At 34.9% G+C, this 18,457-nt stretch overlaps 2 protein-coding genes across 3 annotated transcripts in view; one reads left to right on the top strand and one right to left on the bottom strand.

The window, feature by feature from the left end:
* The window catches only part of LOC142349484 (coiled-coil domain-containing protein 89-like), a 188,827-nt gene that overhangs the window by 29,771 nt on the left and 140,599 nt on the right, over window positions 1-18,457 (top strand). The window lies entirely within an intron of this gene.
* The window catches only part of LOC142349480 (uncharacterized), a 161,565-nt gene that overhangs the window by 109,578 nt on the left and 33,530 nt on the right, over window positions 1-18,457 (bottom strand). Inside the window, exons 1-6 of one of the 2 annotated variants that reach the window (XM_075401067.1) lie at window positions 12,879-12,993; window positions 7,299-7,502; window positions 5,193-5,577; window positions 4,282-4,711; window positions 3,724-3,914; window positions 3,249-3,489 (exon numbers count right to left, since the gene is read on the bottom strand). In XM_075401067.1, coding sequence (XP_075257182.1) covers window positions 3,249-3,489; window positions 3,724-3,914; window positions 4,282-4,711; window positions 5,193-5,577; window positions 7,299-7,502; window positions 12,879-12,978 — 1,551 coding nt within the window. In that variant the 5' untranslated portion in view covers window positions 12,979-12,993. Of the gene's footprint in view, window positions 1-3,248; window positions 3,490-3,723; window positions 3,915-4,281; window positions 4,712-5,192; window positions 5,578-7,298; window positions 7,503-12,878; window positions 12,994-18,457 lie in introns of those variants that run through there. The other variant, XM_075401066.1, reaches the window with a different exon arrangement.

Here is an 18,457-nt window from a genome sequence, read left to right as displayed (position 1 = left end):
CAAAAGTCATTTTATTGAGTGAGGTAAGTCACGTATGATCAAAATCTAATCACGCAAATAACCTAAAAAATTTCGCTAAAGCGAGTGAGAAATGACGTCACGCGCGCAAATGCCGTTAGTGAGAGCAAGAAGTCATTCAGAAAATTTGACTTTTTCCGCTTTGCTGTGTGAACAAATGTAAAACGAAAAAAGAGCGTCAGACGACTAAACAAAAAAACATAGCAGGACAAGTCCTGACGTACAATTCAAAGAATTTTCATTGACTAAACAGAAAAACTAGACCTAGAATGGACCATGAGTGAATGGAGAAAACAATTTTTCAAAAAAAATCAGAAAAAAAATAAGAAAAAAACAGAAAAACAATGTCAAAATGCCGCATGTGAACAAAAAAACTACTAGCGAGAAAAAAAAAATTAATTCAACCAAAAAAAATTAGGCCTAGAATGAGCTGTGAATGGATTGGGAAAACCATTTAGAAAAAAGCCGATCCAAAAAATCGAAAAAAAAAACAGTAAAAATCAGAGTGAAATTGCCGCATGTGAACAAAAAACCACTACCGAGAAACCGAATTTTTGTTCAAACACTGTTTTCTCTCTCTACTTTAAAATTAGAGCAAAAACAATTCACGCCACAAAACAACTCGCTTTTTCGCTCCATTTCCTGTTTCGGCGTGACCAAAATCACTACTCCAATTTGACTTCAAAAATCATGAAAATGTGTGAACAGATCTTAAAAAAAAGACAGCGCCCCAATACAATTCAAATTCTTTGAATTGTAAAAACCAAGAGCACCGCAATATAGCTACGCTCAGCTTACAGCTTCGCAGCTATAAAAAAACGCAAAGGGTCCAGCAAAAAATTGCATAGAAAAGACGCTCACAAAAATTACTTCAAACTTCGTTCAAGGTCACTTAAAAAAATTTTCACTTGTTCATTTTCTACGCTTTTTAAACTGACAGGCTTCATGCGTTTGTATTTGCACATATAAAAAACCAAAGCACTGCTAGGCCATTTAAAGCGCATTTTTGTCGGAGAAAGTCAATTGAGTTGCTTCTATTTGGCAGAAGAATACAAAACAGATTGATAAAGAAACCCATTCTCCCATTTGCCATCCTACAAATGAACAAATCACAAAAGAAACAATATTTTCCATAGAACATTTACCTATTGTTACCAATCCTTAATTAAACTTGTTAAGCTGATGGTATATTTAAGATATCCGAAAGTTATGATCGAAAATCAGTCGTTTTGAATTCATTTATTTGATTATTTTAATCATAAGAGCATTATATACAACTACATTTAGGCCAAAGATCTCAATTTCTCGCATGCTAATTAAAACCAAGGCATTATTCTTAGATGGCAGATGTTTCCGAAGCCATTATTTTTAGTTAAACAAGACGGCGAAATATTATTTCAATTTTCGTCACCGCCGTTGAGATTCAAAAAATTTAAATACGAATCACAAGCATCCGTTCAATTAAGGCAGAAAACAATATCCGTATACATCTTCCAATGTTCGAAAAAATTGATCCCGTTTAAACACTTTAAATTTAAAAAATCCTTTTGTTTTTAGAAATAACCCATTTGAGTTTTTTAAATTCCAAAAAAGTTTTCGCATCTTTCTTAAAACTTCTCTTCTATTATGATATGGCAAGTAGCAGTATCATCAATCAAAATTTTAAAAAAAATTCGTTTCAGAAAGTTTATATATATATTTCTTTGGCACGTACTCGAAGAATAGTCCAAATTAATGAGTTCTGATAATCCGCCTTTCTCGAACATGGCACTTGTTAATAACATACGTTCTTCACAATTTAAAAATACTTCGCAAAATTGATTGCATATATAAGGTTCTTTAAAAAGAATGGGGAAATCTTAAATAGCTCTTTGGGAAATCAGAACTTGAAAATATCGTTAAATTGTTAAACATCGTTAAAAATATGGCTCATATTGTTTTCTAATCGAGGTTAACTATTTTTACCTACGAAAACTTTTTACCTTGATTTGTCTCAAAATCTGCTTAAGGTCATTTCAGCTAATGGTCCAACTTAACAGATGACCATTTATGTTCAACTTTTTCGTTATGCAGAAGCATAATGCTTAACGGCAGTGGGTATCTGTGAACATCAAGTTTTAACATAGGAAATTTTGATAACTGCAGATTGCCGGACAATATGCACAAAACAAACCGTCGAGACGTTTTGTTTAAAAAGATGATGGACTGACGACGGAAAAAGTGAAACGAAAAATTTTTGTTTCATTCTATCCTCATTTTCAAATCAAATGTAAAAAAAAGAGTATTAATAGAGCTTTATAATAATCTAGTTCTTCTGAGCTCCCGCCAATCTCAATTAGAGCTTACATTCTGATTTTGGAGGTCAATTTTTTATTGAGTCATGTATGATTAATCACACTATTTAACTAAAAACTCATACCAAAGAGAGCAAAAAATGACGTCCCGAATACAGATTCAGCTGCAGAGGTGAAAATTCTCTTTGATTTTAATGGTGAGCGATCAACGGGTCGCAACAAAAAACGCCAAACTAACAAAAAAAACCCACAAAGGCCAAGAATAGCATCGCTATCGCTCCGCGGGCGTTTTAAAAAAAAAAATGAGCCAAAAATAAGTTACCAGAATATCTTTCTGCATGTTACCAGAATATCAGCTAACTATTTATACCAATTCTTAAATATTTAATGGAGTTGCAGTTTTCCAACTTCTCCGTTCACTTGAATTAGATTTTTGCCTTACAACTAACTTTTCAATTGAACAGAACTAAATCTCTGCCTAAAGTCTCACTGAATGAGAGGACAATTCAGATAACATAAACTTTAAAAAATTCAAGAACGGAAGTCAGTTCAAAAGTAAAAAACTGCCAGACAAAAATTGTGCATTAGAAACACTCACATGACTACAACTTCGTGAAATCGTTTGGGAAATTAAATACATTTTTGACCTGGAGTGCTGATGACATACTTAACGCTTTCTTATTTATTGAAAGATTTTTTGTTCTTTGTCACTTCAGTTTTGACACAAACGCTCGACAGGCTGACATTATTAAATGTGACGAGCATTCTCAAGCGTGCTTTTCAAATTAATCAGTTATAGAAAAAACTTCGCTTTCATGTTTGGATTGATTTCTAATTTCATGTTCTCTTGCAATTTGCATCAAAGCACCCAACAAAATGCACTAGAGCAGATAAGCCCCCCCCCCCCTGCTATTAGGATGAAGTAATGAAACTAACCATGACTCTTCTGGCGTCTTCGTCTGGGGATTCAATGTGGCCTCCAATAGAGGTAGTCTCAGTGAGTCTCTCGTCAAAGAACATGTTAGGACTGGGTGCCACTGCAGCAGATGATGAAGGTGCAAATGGGTTGTTACTACTCTGTGGACCATACTGGGACTGACCAGGCTGAAGTCGGGAAGATTGGGGTCTGCCGGGAGGTGGAGGTCTAGGGTGCCGCTCTGGTATCTCATTTGGTCTTCTAACACAAAAATGGACCACTTAGACCAGTAAACACCATAGACTCATGGCAGCAAGAACAAGCGAATCTGGGTCGACGCTGCAGGGGCTGAGGAGAGGAGAGGTAAGATGAGGGGAGGAGGAGAAGGCAAAGAAACATCTTCAAAATTTTAACGCTTTAGTCCAACGAACTTGCTGGTACAATGCGTAAAATCTTCATATTTCACAAAAAAATATTCCCAAAAAAGCAACAGACCTGTTTTGTTGATGGTTGGAGGTTGTGAGTAGTGCATTGGGCAGCACAGCATGAGGCGAAGAATGAGAGGGCGAGTTTGACGAGGCATTGTAACCAAAGACTGCATTGGGATCCTGTCCAGGGACATCGATAGGCATCTCTCTGTAGTCTCCCGCAATCCCTCCCCCTACACCATCGTGAGTGTCGACAGTCTGTTGGAAGAAAAACACTGACAGTGGTATAACAAGTTATAACTTCGTATGTGATAAATGGAGCAATTATCATATCTCTATAGCATGCCAACATGTCCAATTCCACATGAGCCTTCTGATATTGATTGCAGAAACTTTTGCTCCCAGATTATTGCTAGATAAATCAGACTCTATAAATCGGCTCTATTATATTACAATCCCCTCCCCCAATGCACGGGCTTCTTTCACACAGTTACTAACTAGATAACTACATTAAGTCATAAATAAGCACTAGTGAGAAGTTTTGAATACATCCGCTTGATTTCGTGACCCAATTTTGCATCAGTTCTTCTCTTCGGTCTGCCAAATAATAGCTACAAAATATTACCCTGATGTCCCTGTTCTGACTCAATCTGTGGTCGAACCCGCTGAACAAATCCAGCTGATCCATTCCCCTATTTCCATTCATAGCTTGTGCCTGCATGAATGGTTTCCTGGACACCACAGGCTCTGACGTCATCATAAAGTCCATGTCATCAAAACCATTGGAGGTCAGAACAGGTCCACTTATAGTTTGCATCTCAATTTCTTCGCCGGGTTTCAAATCACTAGATTTTGGGTAATTTGTAGACCTGTGTGTTGCAAAGTCTAGGGTACTCTCGTTGGGCGATAGGGTTGTACTTGAATGGTTGTTGGTCCAGGGGTTGTTTTGGTTGCTGCTGATCAGACTTCTGGAGTTGTTGAGTGGATTGCTCAGTTTGGCTCTGATGGAATCCAGGGTGTACTGGCTACGATCAGACTCCGATTTCTTTTTATACCTGAAAATGAAAAAAAAATGTTGAATCATTTCTGTTTCTGCTCCAACCCCCACCCCCCAGTATGTTGTGCATCCCCCAGTTACAGTCCACGTGCCATAAAAATATGACACGCGCGTCTGGGGGTGCAAATAGTATGCACCCACTAAGCTGGATGGAGTCTTCGATAAAAGAGAATTTTTTCAGGTTTATTGCATGAAAAGTTGTTTGTCCGGTAAAAAATTATTAGAACAAGATGCTGTCAAGAAAATTTAACGTTGTATCTTGATAGGATCTCATCAGGGATTACCATGAAATATTGATGTCAAGATCATGCATGTCTTATCAAGGTGAATAAGTTTTAAATCATTGGGTAGCGACAAATAGTTGAAACCACGATAGTTTGGAGATAGATCTTTTCAATGTTCTACGTAATCTCTACTGAATAGAAAACGCATGAAAAAATAGAGGAACGAAAACGTCCGGGCAGTCAAGAGCAACCCACCTGCGTTTGTAAGTAGAACTATGATTCAATTCGTCCGAATTTCCCGTTGAGCTTCCAACAAACGAATAAACGTGGGCTCCATTTCCGTTAACTTGCAAATTATTATTATTCTTTGAAGAATCTTCACTAGCCGGTTTGGCTGTGAACGCACTCGCATCAATGTGCAAAGTATCAGAACTCTGCCAGCTTTTCAAAGCAGTGGCCGGAGGTATTTGGGATTCGTTAAGAGAATCCGAACAATCGTCTGAGTAACTATCGGATTCTTCTGATTGGAATTCGTTTTCTAATTCTGGTTGGACAATGCTTCCGTTTTCATGAACAAAAGCTTCTGCGATTTCATTGCTGAAGGTCACTGATGGTACATGGGTCTCGTGAATCTCAAAATCTAAAAAAACTTAATCATAAAAAGCTTGCTGACGCAAAAATAGTTAATAAAACGATTAGTTAAAGCTTTTTCAATGCTTGGTTATTGAGAACAGTGCGGTATATCAATTGTAATTGAGAAAACATGTTAGGCTTAAAACAATCTTTGAAGTTATTCTTTACACGGCCTATGTTTCAATTTATTTTTGAAGCAGTTCAAGAATTGTTAAATTCGCTGTGCACATAAGTGATACAGTTAGTTACCAAAGATCAATGGTAATTTTTTTTATTGATATCGGTTTAACGATGCTCATACAATTTAACAACAAAATATTATTTCAAAAATATTATTTCTTTTACGTGATAGCAGCTCGCTTTAGCACATTAATGTAAAAAAAGATTCTTTGAAAAATTCAGCCACACAATTTCAAAAAAAAATGATTGACTAGAATTCGAAAATTCTTAAAAAACTTGTGCAATCGTTTGTTTGAAAAGGGATTCATTATATATGATAGACTTTAGACATCAGTACAATTAACAGCTCGTAGCACTATTTTCGAAAAAGGTAAACATAGCCAGCAGATTGCCGGAATAGCTGCGAAAGAAAAGACCTGCGTGCCATATAATAGAGATACAAACAGATAAAGATCTAAATTGAAAAAATCGACGCCGCTCAAAAATTTAGGTAAAAAACATTCAGCGATAAATTAATAAAGCTTGTTAAAATTCATTCCGCAGAATCCTCTTATTAGGGACCTATACTGCACAAATGAGTTCCTCTGACCTTAAAAAAATTCAAACTAAACTTAAGTTTTAAAGTAAATACGAAACATTGAAAATTTTGCAAAAAAAATTGGTCAACAAAATTTTAAGACCGCATCTATGAAAAAGTTTTAACTGTTATTCAAAAACTTAACGCCAAAAAATGATTGAATTTTAAATGAAACGAAATTAAAGTCCATCATGTTGCACAAAAAGACTATTTCTAGCAATTACAACCAAAATACAAACAAAAAAAACTGACGAAAATCGGAAAAAAACTATCAAAATTGGATTAGCATATGTACAATTTTATAAAACAAAATTACATCGAGGTACAAAGAGGCGTTGATTATATGAATTATCAAAGAGAAGTTGCCATATTAACTGATTTGTGACAAAAAGACGGTTAAAAGATCCAAAAATGAAGAAATTAATAGAAAAAAGCCAAAAATTAACTAAAAAATCAAGAAATATGTGCCAATTTTCACATTAAAACGCATTTTCAGGGTCTGCGAAACACTGACATCAATTTCCGAGGTTGATATTTCAAAATAGTATCGAATAAACTTTATTTCTACAGGAAACCAAATTAAAAGCAAAAAATAGGGCCACTTAGACGAAAAAAACGGCTAAAAACGGTTATCTATATGTGACATTCAGTCAGAAACTACGTTTCAAAGTCATTCACTAAACGCAGCGCATGAACAAAAAACTTCTCTTGCTTAGCGAAAATCTGTTCACCAAGACAGCTTTTCTCACTTTCGCTTTTGGGTCAAAATGCCGCGTGAACAAATCTACTTCCTGTAAAAAAGACCGAGAGAAAACCATTACTCCTCTTCGAGTCGTAAAAAAAGACAGCGCCCCAATTGTAAAAAAACCAGGAGCATCACAATATAGCTTCGCTCAGCTTACAGCTTCGCAGCTATAATAAATAATTGAATAAAATATTACAAAGGAAAGCGCAGCTTCGGAAAAAGATACCTTGAAAATTATCGCCGACACTGGTCCGTGTGTCGTGAGCTTCGAAAAAGCTTCCTGTGGGTTGATAATTGGCTGTAGTAGCAAATTCACCGACTGAAGTATCTTCTGGTTGGCTTATTCTAGCCGAGGGAATTTTGGTAAGAGAGCGGGTGCTTTCTGTACTCTGAGAGTCACGCCTTGTATTTGTTTGGATATCGTCAGCAGCTGAAAAAAAACAACTGTTGAATATATTTCTATTAATTGCGAAAATAGATTATTGCATTTTCCATCTCTACAAAAAGAGAAAATTTAGCGAATACAGCTAACTATTCTCGTGAATGGCATTGGCAAACGAGGAAATATTAGATCCTGTCTTCAAAACAAGAGCTTACAAGGACTGCTCTCAAACGAGAGGCTGGGGCGGGGGGGGGGGGGTCAATTTTACATAGCCTCAGCCGGAGGGGGTATAAAGCCACTAAAAGGTGTCCCAAAAATGATGGCATCAAAGCTTATTATAATAGACCACGAATAAACGTTGGCGCAATTTTGAATTGACTTTCAGTAGTAAACTACCACGAATTAAATTAGCTGCTTAAATTCCGAATGAGAGCGACTTAGATCCAGCAGAAACTACATAAAAAAGACCAACATGAAACAAATAATTGCCAAACTTCTTTTGACAACAGACAATTTGATAAATTGGTAACACTTAACAATATTGTATCGTCCTACAGTACGTTCCTTATTCTGACGCAAATCATCTTCTCCTTTATTACTATGATCTCTCCATCTACCGAAATATTTTGAAGGCCAAATATAGACTTGATTCTAATAATGCCTCATTGAGATGAGAAAATGCATATATTTTTTATCAAGATCTTGTAAATTTTCTCAAGTATATTTGCAATAAAGACCATTACGATAACTATTATTTGATTCACTCATAACAGAAGAATTTGAGATATTGCTAAAACTTCTTTTTCTATTCTCCTTTTATTTGTCCAGCACAAGCTACCACGCACCCGAAGTTCCATTTATCTTGTGTTAATCTTGATGTATTTTTGATTAATCGAATGAAAATAAGGTGCTCCGATCATAAAAAGTATTATAGTAAAAAAATAAGCGCAAATTGAATATCAGTTATCAAGAATCCAATCTTAGACTGACCGCTAGATAACTTGGTAACTGTCAACAATATGACTATTGTTGACAGTTATCAACAATATGGTCGATGACAACCATGAAAATTTTTTTATCACCTTTTCACATTTATCAAAATCAGTTCCGGAAGACATTTGATGAGATAACAACTTGATTTGTATAAAAGTATAGTCTAAACATCTTAGGAAAAAAAAACCACCACTCAAAAATAAATAGCATGACCTCAAATTTCAAACTTGATTCTCAAATCTGCAATATAAAACGTCAAAGCAAAAACTATTGGTGGTCTTAATTGAAGAAACATTGTTGAAACCATTCTTCAAGACCACCGTTTCAATTAACTTTTACAATTCAGAACAGAGGCAACAGCCGTTTCCGGTTTTTAAGAATGGTTAAAATAAAAAACAGCGAGCAAAAAAGAATCAAACATAACCGACTAACGCCTTCGTCAGTAGCTAGCCACGGTCAGTGGGGCGAGCTCTAGCTTGATTCGACACTGCAACTTTTAGTTTTCTAGCCTTGTTAGTAAATAAATCAAAAACTGACATTTTAAAAATTTGCAGAAAATTGCAAAATTTAAAAGAAAAGCTTCCAGATATCGCAGTGAAAATGTTCAACACTTTTGTTTGTATCTGGAGTTATGCCAAGTAAACCATCTGAAAAACTTGAAAAGCTTCGTTGGTCAGAAATGATCGTTAAACTCAGAAAAGGACAAAAATATTCCAAAAATTTTGAGAACAATCGCAAAATTTAACAAACTCTTGCCAAAATTAAAGATGTCAAAATCTTCAAAAACCATTTCATTGTCTCAAGAGACTATTTAGTATCCCTATTTCAAGCTTTAAATAGTTTCACTGGTTCATAAAGATCCATAAACTAGGAACATAAAAATTTTCCAAAAATTTGAAAAATGAATTTTATCTATAAATTTTACAAAGCTGGAGTCATTAAAAAACTGATAACAATTCCATTAACTGTAGAAAATATGCAACAGCTTATCATCAAACCTTAGAGGAGTTCCCTAAGACCCTGGTACCGAAATGATTAAAAAAAAATTAAAAAGATACGAAAAACTTGCAAATATTTTTTAAAAATTGCTAAAACTAAATATTGAAAAACATTACATTACATATAGAAGCCATGCAGTAAGATATAATCAAACCCAAGAGGAGGTTATGTGGCTCTTGAGGCTGGAGGAACCTAAAAAATAACAAAAACTGAAAATTGCAACTTGAAAAAAAGAAAACTTTGTGACAATAAATTTGTGACAATAAAAAGTTGAAAACTAATCCATGGCCAATAAAAAATTTTCCAGTAACTTATCATCAAACCACAAAGGTTTGATGTTAGGCTGAAAAACCTGAATAACAAAAATAAAAAAAGGAAAAAAAATGCAAGTTTTTTTTAGAAAAAAATGTTAAAATTCGTGGCGTTAAAATCTTTAAAAACATTCCATTACATTTAGAAACTGTATAGTAACGTATTGTTAAACTCTAGAGGAGGTTCATCGGCTCTTGAGCTGGAGAAACCTAAAAACCGACAAAAATTTTCAAAAAAAAACGTCAAAAAATTCAAGTTTTATTTAAAAAAATTGCCTAAATTTGTCATATTAAAAAAATGAAAGCTATTCTATGGCACATAAAATTGTTTCACTCACTTATCAAACCCTTAACGACGTTTTCTGGCCACTGTGTATGTAAAGACGTGAATAGTTACAAATAAATGCGAAAAAATTGAAAAACGATTGTCAAAAAAATTCTTAAATTCGGGATGTTAAAAGGTTGAAACCATTCCACTACAACTAGAAACTATGCAGTAACCTATAACAAAACCCTAAAGAAGGTCGCTTGACACATAGGGCTGAAAGAACTCAAAAAAGACAAAAGTTTTGAATAGCTTGAAAAAATTTAGAAAATTAGTATAAAATTGCTGTTTTTAGCGATCGGTTGTTCGTCGGTAGTCAAGGGGGTGGGGGGGGGGGGGGGGGGGGGGGGGGGATGGGCAACAGTGCGGTGGGGGAGACAATTTGGGGGTGGGGGGGGGGTTAACAGTGGGGATGTCTCGAAACCTCTATGTATCGCCCTTCACATCATAAGTGTAGAAAGTCTCCAAAACAGTTTGAGCTGAGACAGACCTGAAAGGCTCTAAGGGCACTTAAAGCGCACTGGGCGCTACCTGTTTATCCCGTTTTGAGGACGGATGAAAAGTCAAAAGCGTCAGACGAAAAATCGGTCAAGCGACAAATCGCATAAAAAAGACCGACAGGACTAATGTAATTGCTACAAACTTCGTTTGAGAGCAATTAAAAATATCCCATTTAAAGAATACACAGAATCAAAGAAAAAAACTAGCGTAGAGAGTTCAAAGAAGTTACATAAAATGATGCAAAAAAGTTAAGATGGTAAAGGGAGCACAGGGAAGATGGGGTGGGGGATATATGACATAAGGCGGGGAGCATCCAAACCAGCTAAAATTTCCCTTTTACATCACATATTTGCGCTTTCTTTGTGGAGGAGGGGGGTGCTGTGGATAAACTCTTAAGAACCACCAATCACACCATGAACTTGTCTCCTCCACAGCTTAAGTAGGAATTGTCTGATTAGAAACTACCACGGGTCTAAGCGAACTGCTCAACAACTTAATGCCCTCGTGCTTCATTCCAGTCTATCCGGATTTTCTAGACAAAAAGCACGACAGTACGGTGGTCAGACAAAAGAACTGTCGGGAAAAAAAAAGCAGTACAAAAAGCACTCAAAACACCAGTAGAACTAATAACATACCCGGCAGATTGCCGGAAAATAGCCGCCGTTGATTCCCATAATTCTATTGGGATTGAAAAAAAAAATATTAACAAAAATTGACTTTTGTATAAAAACATTTTTAAGCGCCAATTATTTTGATGTTTTTTCGTCATTGAACATACTCCTGTCTCTCAGTGAGAGGCTACAGGGTCTAGTATCAATACCAATAAGCTTTATAGATAGTAACTAAAACTTATGAGAACAAAGTTCAAGTACCGGGCATCTAAAAATGGGCTTTATGGGTTTATCCCGTTTCTATTTCTTTGATTATTTTATACTGACTCTCTTCATTTTGAATTGCTTTGCTGAGCAGCTGCTGTTTAAAAGGACTTTGAGCAGAATGACAGAAGAGTGAATCTAGCCTAAAGAAGTCAAAAAAATTTCACGCAAAATGTTGAAAAAGCGGCAAAATGGGTAAAGCGAAAAAAAGTTCGACGAAGTAAAAATACATAGCAGGACAAGTCCTGACGTACAATTCAAAGAATTTTCATTGACTAAACAGAAAACTAGACCAAGAACGGACTATGAATGGGTTGGGAAAACCATTTAAAAAATCCGATCCATAAAATCGAAAAAACTGTAAAAAAAAACTGTGACCAAAATCACTACTCCAATTTGACTTCAAAAATCATGAAAATGTGAGAACAGATCTTAACAAAAAAACATAGCCAGAAGAATTGCGGAAACGACTCGAAGTGGAAATCCGTTTAAGCGCCATCTAACTACTCATCAGACAAAACGTGTCCCCACTAAATTATGATTATCTTGAATCAATACAATAAAACAAAAAAGAAAACAAAAATCAAATCTATTAAAATATGATAACAAATCTGATCAAATTTTGTTGTAAATTGAGATCCCCAAAATAACTATCTATGCCAAAAATACTTCATCAAGGCAATTATTACGTACTAAAACCACTTATGAAATTTTTGAAAATACCTGAGGCCAAATTATGAAAAAACAACTTGCACTAAAAAACTGGAAAAAAGTTAATTTTTTTAATATTACAAAAGCATAAAAATCCAAAAAAATTGCTTTTAGCCAATAGGGTATCCAGATGGTCGCAAAATAATCGGCAAGTCATAATAGGCTCAGAAACTTGTCTAAAAAAGAGAAAAAAAACGAAAAACTGCAAAAAAAATGAAAAAAATAGTCCCGATTTTCGCCATTTTTTGTCATATTTCTCAACAAAAAATAATTCAAATCCACAAAACTGTACCAAATTGTTATATAAAACTTGCTCAAATAGAAAGTGGTCTTTTCAATACCCATTTGAGCCAGTAAAACAAGAAGATGAAGGCAGCTATTAATAATAGCTACGAACTCAGTTTCAGCTTAATTAAAGATCTGTCAGGACTGTCCATTGAGTTATATCCTTCTCAATTATAAACAACTAATTTCTATAGGCCACGTTTCATTGAAAAAGCAATGACAGAATAGAAAGACTGTCTCAGACATATTTCCATAGCCTTTTCTGGAGGAAAAAATAGCGTGCCTAGAAAATATATAAATTTAAATCTTTTATTGGGCGTTTCTCAGAACAAAATTGCTTGAAGCGACGTCTCGTTATTACTGAATTGCCGCTGAATGAGCAACGCAAAATTACTTAAAAAATATATTCCGATATTGTACTCACTTTTGTAGATGATAGTGTAGTTAAAATTCTTCCTCTTTACACTATAAACCACAAAGCCTTCACCCGGAGCACTTTCCATTGAATTTCCGATCAAAGGCATCCCGTAAATAATCAGAACAAAAAACTTTTTCAGTTTCAAACGACAGTTAAAAATAACTTGGAAATTTGGATAATATCTGCTTAAGATTGCATATGCAGGATTTTTATGGCTAAATATTTGAAATTTTTACTAAAAAATATGCCGAACTTCATAATGGATGATCACTAACGGCGTGAAATTTCCAGGTTGATATAGTTCAAGGAAACCAACGAGGGAAGTTCGCTCAAACGTCGCTTTTGCAAATTTTGACGCCCATTCAAATATCTCTGAGTGAAAAATGGAAAACAATGAGAGCTAATAAGAATAGACAAAACAGTCGGAATTGAGAATGGAATACTTAATCATAGGAATAGAGAAAGCTACGGGGAATAAGTGACAAACACTCACAAAGACACCATGTATAGAAAAACAGACAGAACCGCTCCCAAGATAAGATCAAAGCAACGCCGCGGCGAGTTAAGGGAGGGGGGAGGCATTTTGGAAGCTTTAGGGAAAATTCAAAAGGGTAGAAGAAAAGACAAAATGCAGTATGGGAAAATGAAAAGATAACCCCAGAAAAAAATAAGAAGTAACAATTGAAGTCAATGGGTTTGCAAACAGGATGCGCAAATAACATGTATATCCATCAAATAGTAAGGCGACATAGCTTAGCGAGAAAACGGACAAACGGCCATTATGTTTGTGTTCGTAGACCAAATTAAATGAATAGCCCGGAAAATTGCTGCTTTTGTCTAATTAACCGCTCTGTTGGTATCCCATTAGCTTAAGCGGTTTTGCCGACTGTTTTTAATAAAAAAGGAACAAATTTTCAATTGCAATGATAGCATGAAAAAACGCAAGATATGGAGAGCTTTTCCTAACGGGGTAAATTTTTTGCGGACAATAATTTCGATGCAGAAAATGATCAACGACATTTAGCATTTCAGAAACAATACTTTATACTCTTTTAATTTAAAGAGTGCCTTATATTACTGATCGATGTCTGTAAGTCACTCTAACTCCAACTTAAAAAAATTACAAAATTCATGCTTGTGAATCTATTTTCAAAAAGCGATCATGAAATTTGCATAATTGAAAAAATAAAAGCAACGCCATGTGTAATTGTTTGTGTGCAAAACCGATTTCCAGATTAGTTCAAAAAGCGAACCGAAAATCCGAACGTAATCAGCACTTTAACGCGTACTGAATTCAGCCACAAAATTGAAATGCAAATTTTTTCCTCAAGGGAATTTTTCCCTTAAAAACGTGATATTGATACACGTAGCAAAAATGTGGCAATCAGCCCTTTTCTTCTGTGCACTTGCTCGTCGTGCTGCTTTTTTACATAGCCTAACACTTGCTGGAAATAGGCCCGATAAATTACCACAAATTAAATTGAAACTGAAACAAGGTTAGAAAAGGCAACTAAGATGTAATTGACGAAAGATCGAATAGAGGAAACAAAGATATAAAAAACCAAATAATTATCAAATATAACCAACTAAACAAATTGCGCTCAAACGACTGGCTTTAGAAGTAGACAGATTGGACTTAGCTTAGGGAGGATAGAGGGGAGTTCATTAAAGTTTGAGCGCGGGGGGGGGGGGTGGAATGGGATCTAAGGGGACGGAGAGGGGGGCCGAGTGGTGGGCTTCGTGGTGGAATGATATGGGGCGAAGGACAAGGGGTGGCGGTCGCGAGGCGGGGACGGCTTAAGGTGGCATCAAAGACACCAAAAACTGACCTTTACGGTAAGACTTAATGTTTTATCAGCGGCTTTAATTGTACACTTAGAAACTAGCAAAGCACTTAAAGAGCTGCTCACCTCCGTGCTTTATCAGTTGATCCCGTTTTTGGGGACGGAAGTTTAAAGTCGGTCAGTCGAAAAATCGTTCGAGAGAAAAATTGACTGAAAAAGACCGCAGGAATAATATAATTGCAATAAAGTTCGTCTGAGATCAATTAAAAGTTAGCGGCAATTTTTGCTTAACCTGCTTTCCAAAGGATGGAAATAGGATTAGTCGGAGAACAAAAGCATTAGACCTGGTAACGATTAAAATGTAATAATTTAACTAATGGGCATCAAAAACCGGGCTTCATGGGTTTAGCTCATTTCTATCTCAATTTTGTTTTTGACTTTGAATTTGTCCACTGTTGAGAAACTGCTCCTTTAATTGGAACTAAACAGAACAAGGAGTCTCGGTAATGTGCGTTTGCACATTAAGTTCCAACCCCGCTCATCTACATTTTCCCATTAATTGTCTACCAAATGAGGAAGAGATAAAAAAGATAACATATCAACATATCGTTCAACAAACTACTAAATGAGTAAAACAATCTACCTTAGAGGGCCTATGAGACCTGAGAATACCATAAAATGACCATAAGAAAAGACGGCGATAAAAATCAAATGATTACAAAACTTGACTAAGATTTTCGATTGCGTTTTTCTAATGACATCATTTGTGATTCAAAGGAAATGACGCTCATAATTGTGATACTTTTTTTAAAAAAAAACCTATGAAAAGTGCGAATATGAAAAAAAATCAAGAAAATTTTATGAAAAGATTGTTCTTGTACCAAGAACCAAGACCATTTGACCAAATAAAACCGTTATACAAGACAATAGATAAAGGGCGTGACTTGACTATAGAGATGCTAAGCTAAAAGTTAACAGAAAAAAGATTGGCAAATCTCAAAAATCTACTGTCTTTTTTAAAAAACAAATAATTTCAAGATTCATAGCCAACATAAGCATTCGAATAAAAAAGTAGACGGTTCATCTTGCAATTTCCTGGAAAACTAATTGCGCCCGTTATTACTGAGATTAAATCTTGAGACTAAAAAATAACATTAAATACAAGCTGGACTAAAAAAATTTCAGAAATAATTTTACAAAACCACAGTGTTGAAGCCATTAAATCCATAAAATACTAACCGACAGAATATCAAACATTTTTTTGCGAGTCCATTGATCATCATAGTCTTATTGTAAAACAACTATCACAAAATGACAGCAAAAAGAACCATAAAAATTGAAAAGTATCTAAATTTCACAAATTTCTTCTGAAACAAATTGTCTAAGCCCTGAAGGTTTGGTTCAACCAATTATTAAAAATTCCTCTCAATGATGAGGCTAAATTAGGAACTTATACATTGTATAATACGAAAAAAACTCAAAAAGAACAAAAAGGGATAAGTCGAATACGATTTTTATTTTTTTTAAGAGATTTAGTTTGAAAGTAAAAGAACCATTAAGTATATTCCACTATCAGTTATTAAGTTCATTTATTTATCTATATGGCCACGGAGACCTTCAATTACCTAATATTTCTCGTTAGACAAACCTTTTTTAGTTATATTGTTAAGTTATGTTACAGTTTACCAAAGAAACAAACTACAGCAAAAATGGGCAATTATGCACAAATATCACAAAATTTTGTATGAAAACTCGTGGTACCATAAGCAAGAAAACGTTCTGTTAAAACAATCCTCCACAAAATTAGTTTGGATTCTATAGAGAAGGAAGTTTGCGCTTTATTTTCAGAGAATAAGCAAAACGCTGACTAAAATAGTACAAAAAATTGACAAGTTCAAAAAATCACTGAAAATTCCCGAAAACAAATACATTCAATGACATAAGAGACATTAGTTACCGACCGAATGTACGGAACAGGTTAACTTAAACCTCCTCAGCAAACCATTTGTATCTTTGAATGGTTAGACTTAAAAATCAAAATGTAAAGAGAATAACAATTGAAGGCAAACACAAGAATTCAGTTGAAGTTTACTAAAACTCTTCCTCAAAGCCATAAAAACGCCTAGGTTCTCAAAAGGACAAACTATATCTACACTTCTTGTCCCCATGTTTACGTAACGTAAAAAGCAGACGTCATTAACTGAGCCGTGAATTAAAAATTTTGTCAGTAATTAACATTAAAGAAACAAAAGCAAAATATTTTGAAAAAAGGCAGCACCAAAATAAAAATTAAAATGTTTCTGTGTAAGAATCAAAGATAATATCAAACCTATACTTGATTTTGCCGCTAGCCTAAAAAAACGCACAAGTGTTCCAAGTTCTTGGATTAGGCCAATTGTTAATTGAAATTCTTCAAATATTTGAAAAAAAAGCGATGCATTTTGTATAATTACCGAGTTAAATTTGCAAAAAAACGGCAAAATTTTAATTCCAGAAGACTTTCATAGGACGCCTAATTTCAACCCGCACTCTTTCGCAGATTAGGGAGTCTGGGTCAAGGTTTTTGGGTCACGAACTCTGGCAAATTTTTACAATGTGGACCAAAAAAGCATATTTTGTGCCTATTTTGATGAAAAAAGTATGAATTTTGAACATATTATCAAAATTTTGGCCGAAAAAACTTCAATCAAACAATTCAGCAACGCCCTTTTATCGCTAACGGTAACAATAACAATCTACCGTTAAAAACTTTAACTTATTTTAAATTATATTAGCGAAATTGTGTCAAATTTTTGCAAAAATTACAGAAAATGTGAATAAAAACTGTCGATTATTCACAAAAATTTAAACCTCGATAACTCCCTGTAAATACGAAATTCGAAGAAATTTTTTAATTCCCTATTCTATGATGTACTTGCTTTTTAACGATACCACTCACAACTCTCTAAGATGCATATATCGATCGGCCAAAATAGCTACAACTGAATAGCAATTCAAAAAGTTTTATCAAAATTAAAACTAAACCACGAAAAGCCTCGACATGGCCTTTAAAAAAAAATTAAAGAAAATCAATAAACTAATCAGTAATAACTCAAATTATCGCACAAAAATAAATATAAACCGATTTAAGTAGAAAAATTGCCCTAAACCTAATGATGTTCTATGACTGCGAAAAGCGCAGACTCCACAGAACCTCTGACCTCTTGGTCTGACTTATATTACAGTCTGACTATTGACCACCAGCCTACAATCGCTTGACTTTTCTTTCGCTCACAATCGCCTTCATAAAGGCAACAAACTTTACTTCAGAGCGAGAGCAACTTAGCTCACTCGAAAAAGAAGAGCTTAGGCGTGAAAAAGTCATTCAAGAAATCAAAGAAAGTTCTAGAACAAAAGCGCAATAACTGCTTCGAGATCAATTAAAAATCTCTGAACTGAAATGCTGTTATCATTCATCAAAAGAATTTATTTCGCGTCCACTACCGCTCCGGCAATACAACTACCATTCAAATTTAAAAATTTATTGGACTTCATTATCAGAGCCCCTCTGAATTTGAAATAAAACCAATCAAAACGAGTATTATCGGTACATAATGTTTTAAACAACCTCGCCCGGTAGAACACTGACCTCTCCTACGCAAACTAATGCTTATTGAATAACGAAAAAGTTATATTTTAAGAGCATAATTATTGCTGAAAACCTGCAACTTTTCCTATCAGGATGCGAAATCGACTCAATTATATTTTATTACTATTCTCAATCTTTCATTGTGATAGCGGAAAGCCGTGAATCCCCCCCCC

The sequence above is a fragment of the Convolutriloba macropyga genome, chromosome 11 (assembly GCF_964194025.1).
Source record: "Convolutriloba macropyga chromosome 11, txConMacr16.3, whole genome shotgun sequence".
In the NCBI taxonomy this organism is placed as follows: domain Eukaryota; kingdom Metazoa; phylum Xenacoelomorpha; order Acoela; family Convolutidae; genus Convolutriloba; species Convolutriloba macropyga.
The sequence above is the reverse complement of the archived record's forward strand: the minus strand, read 5'-3'. Positions and strand labels throughout refer to the sequence as shown.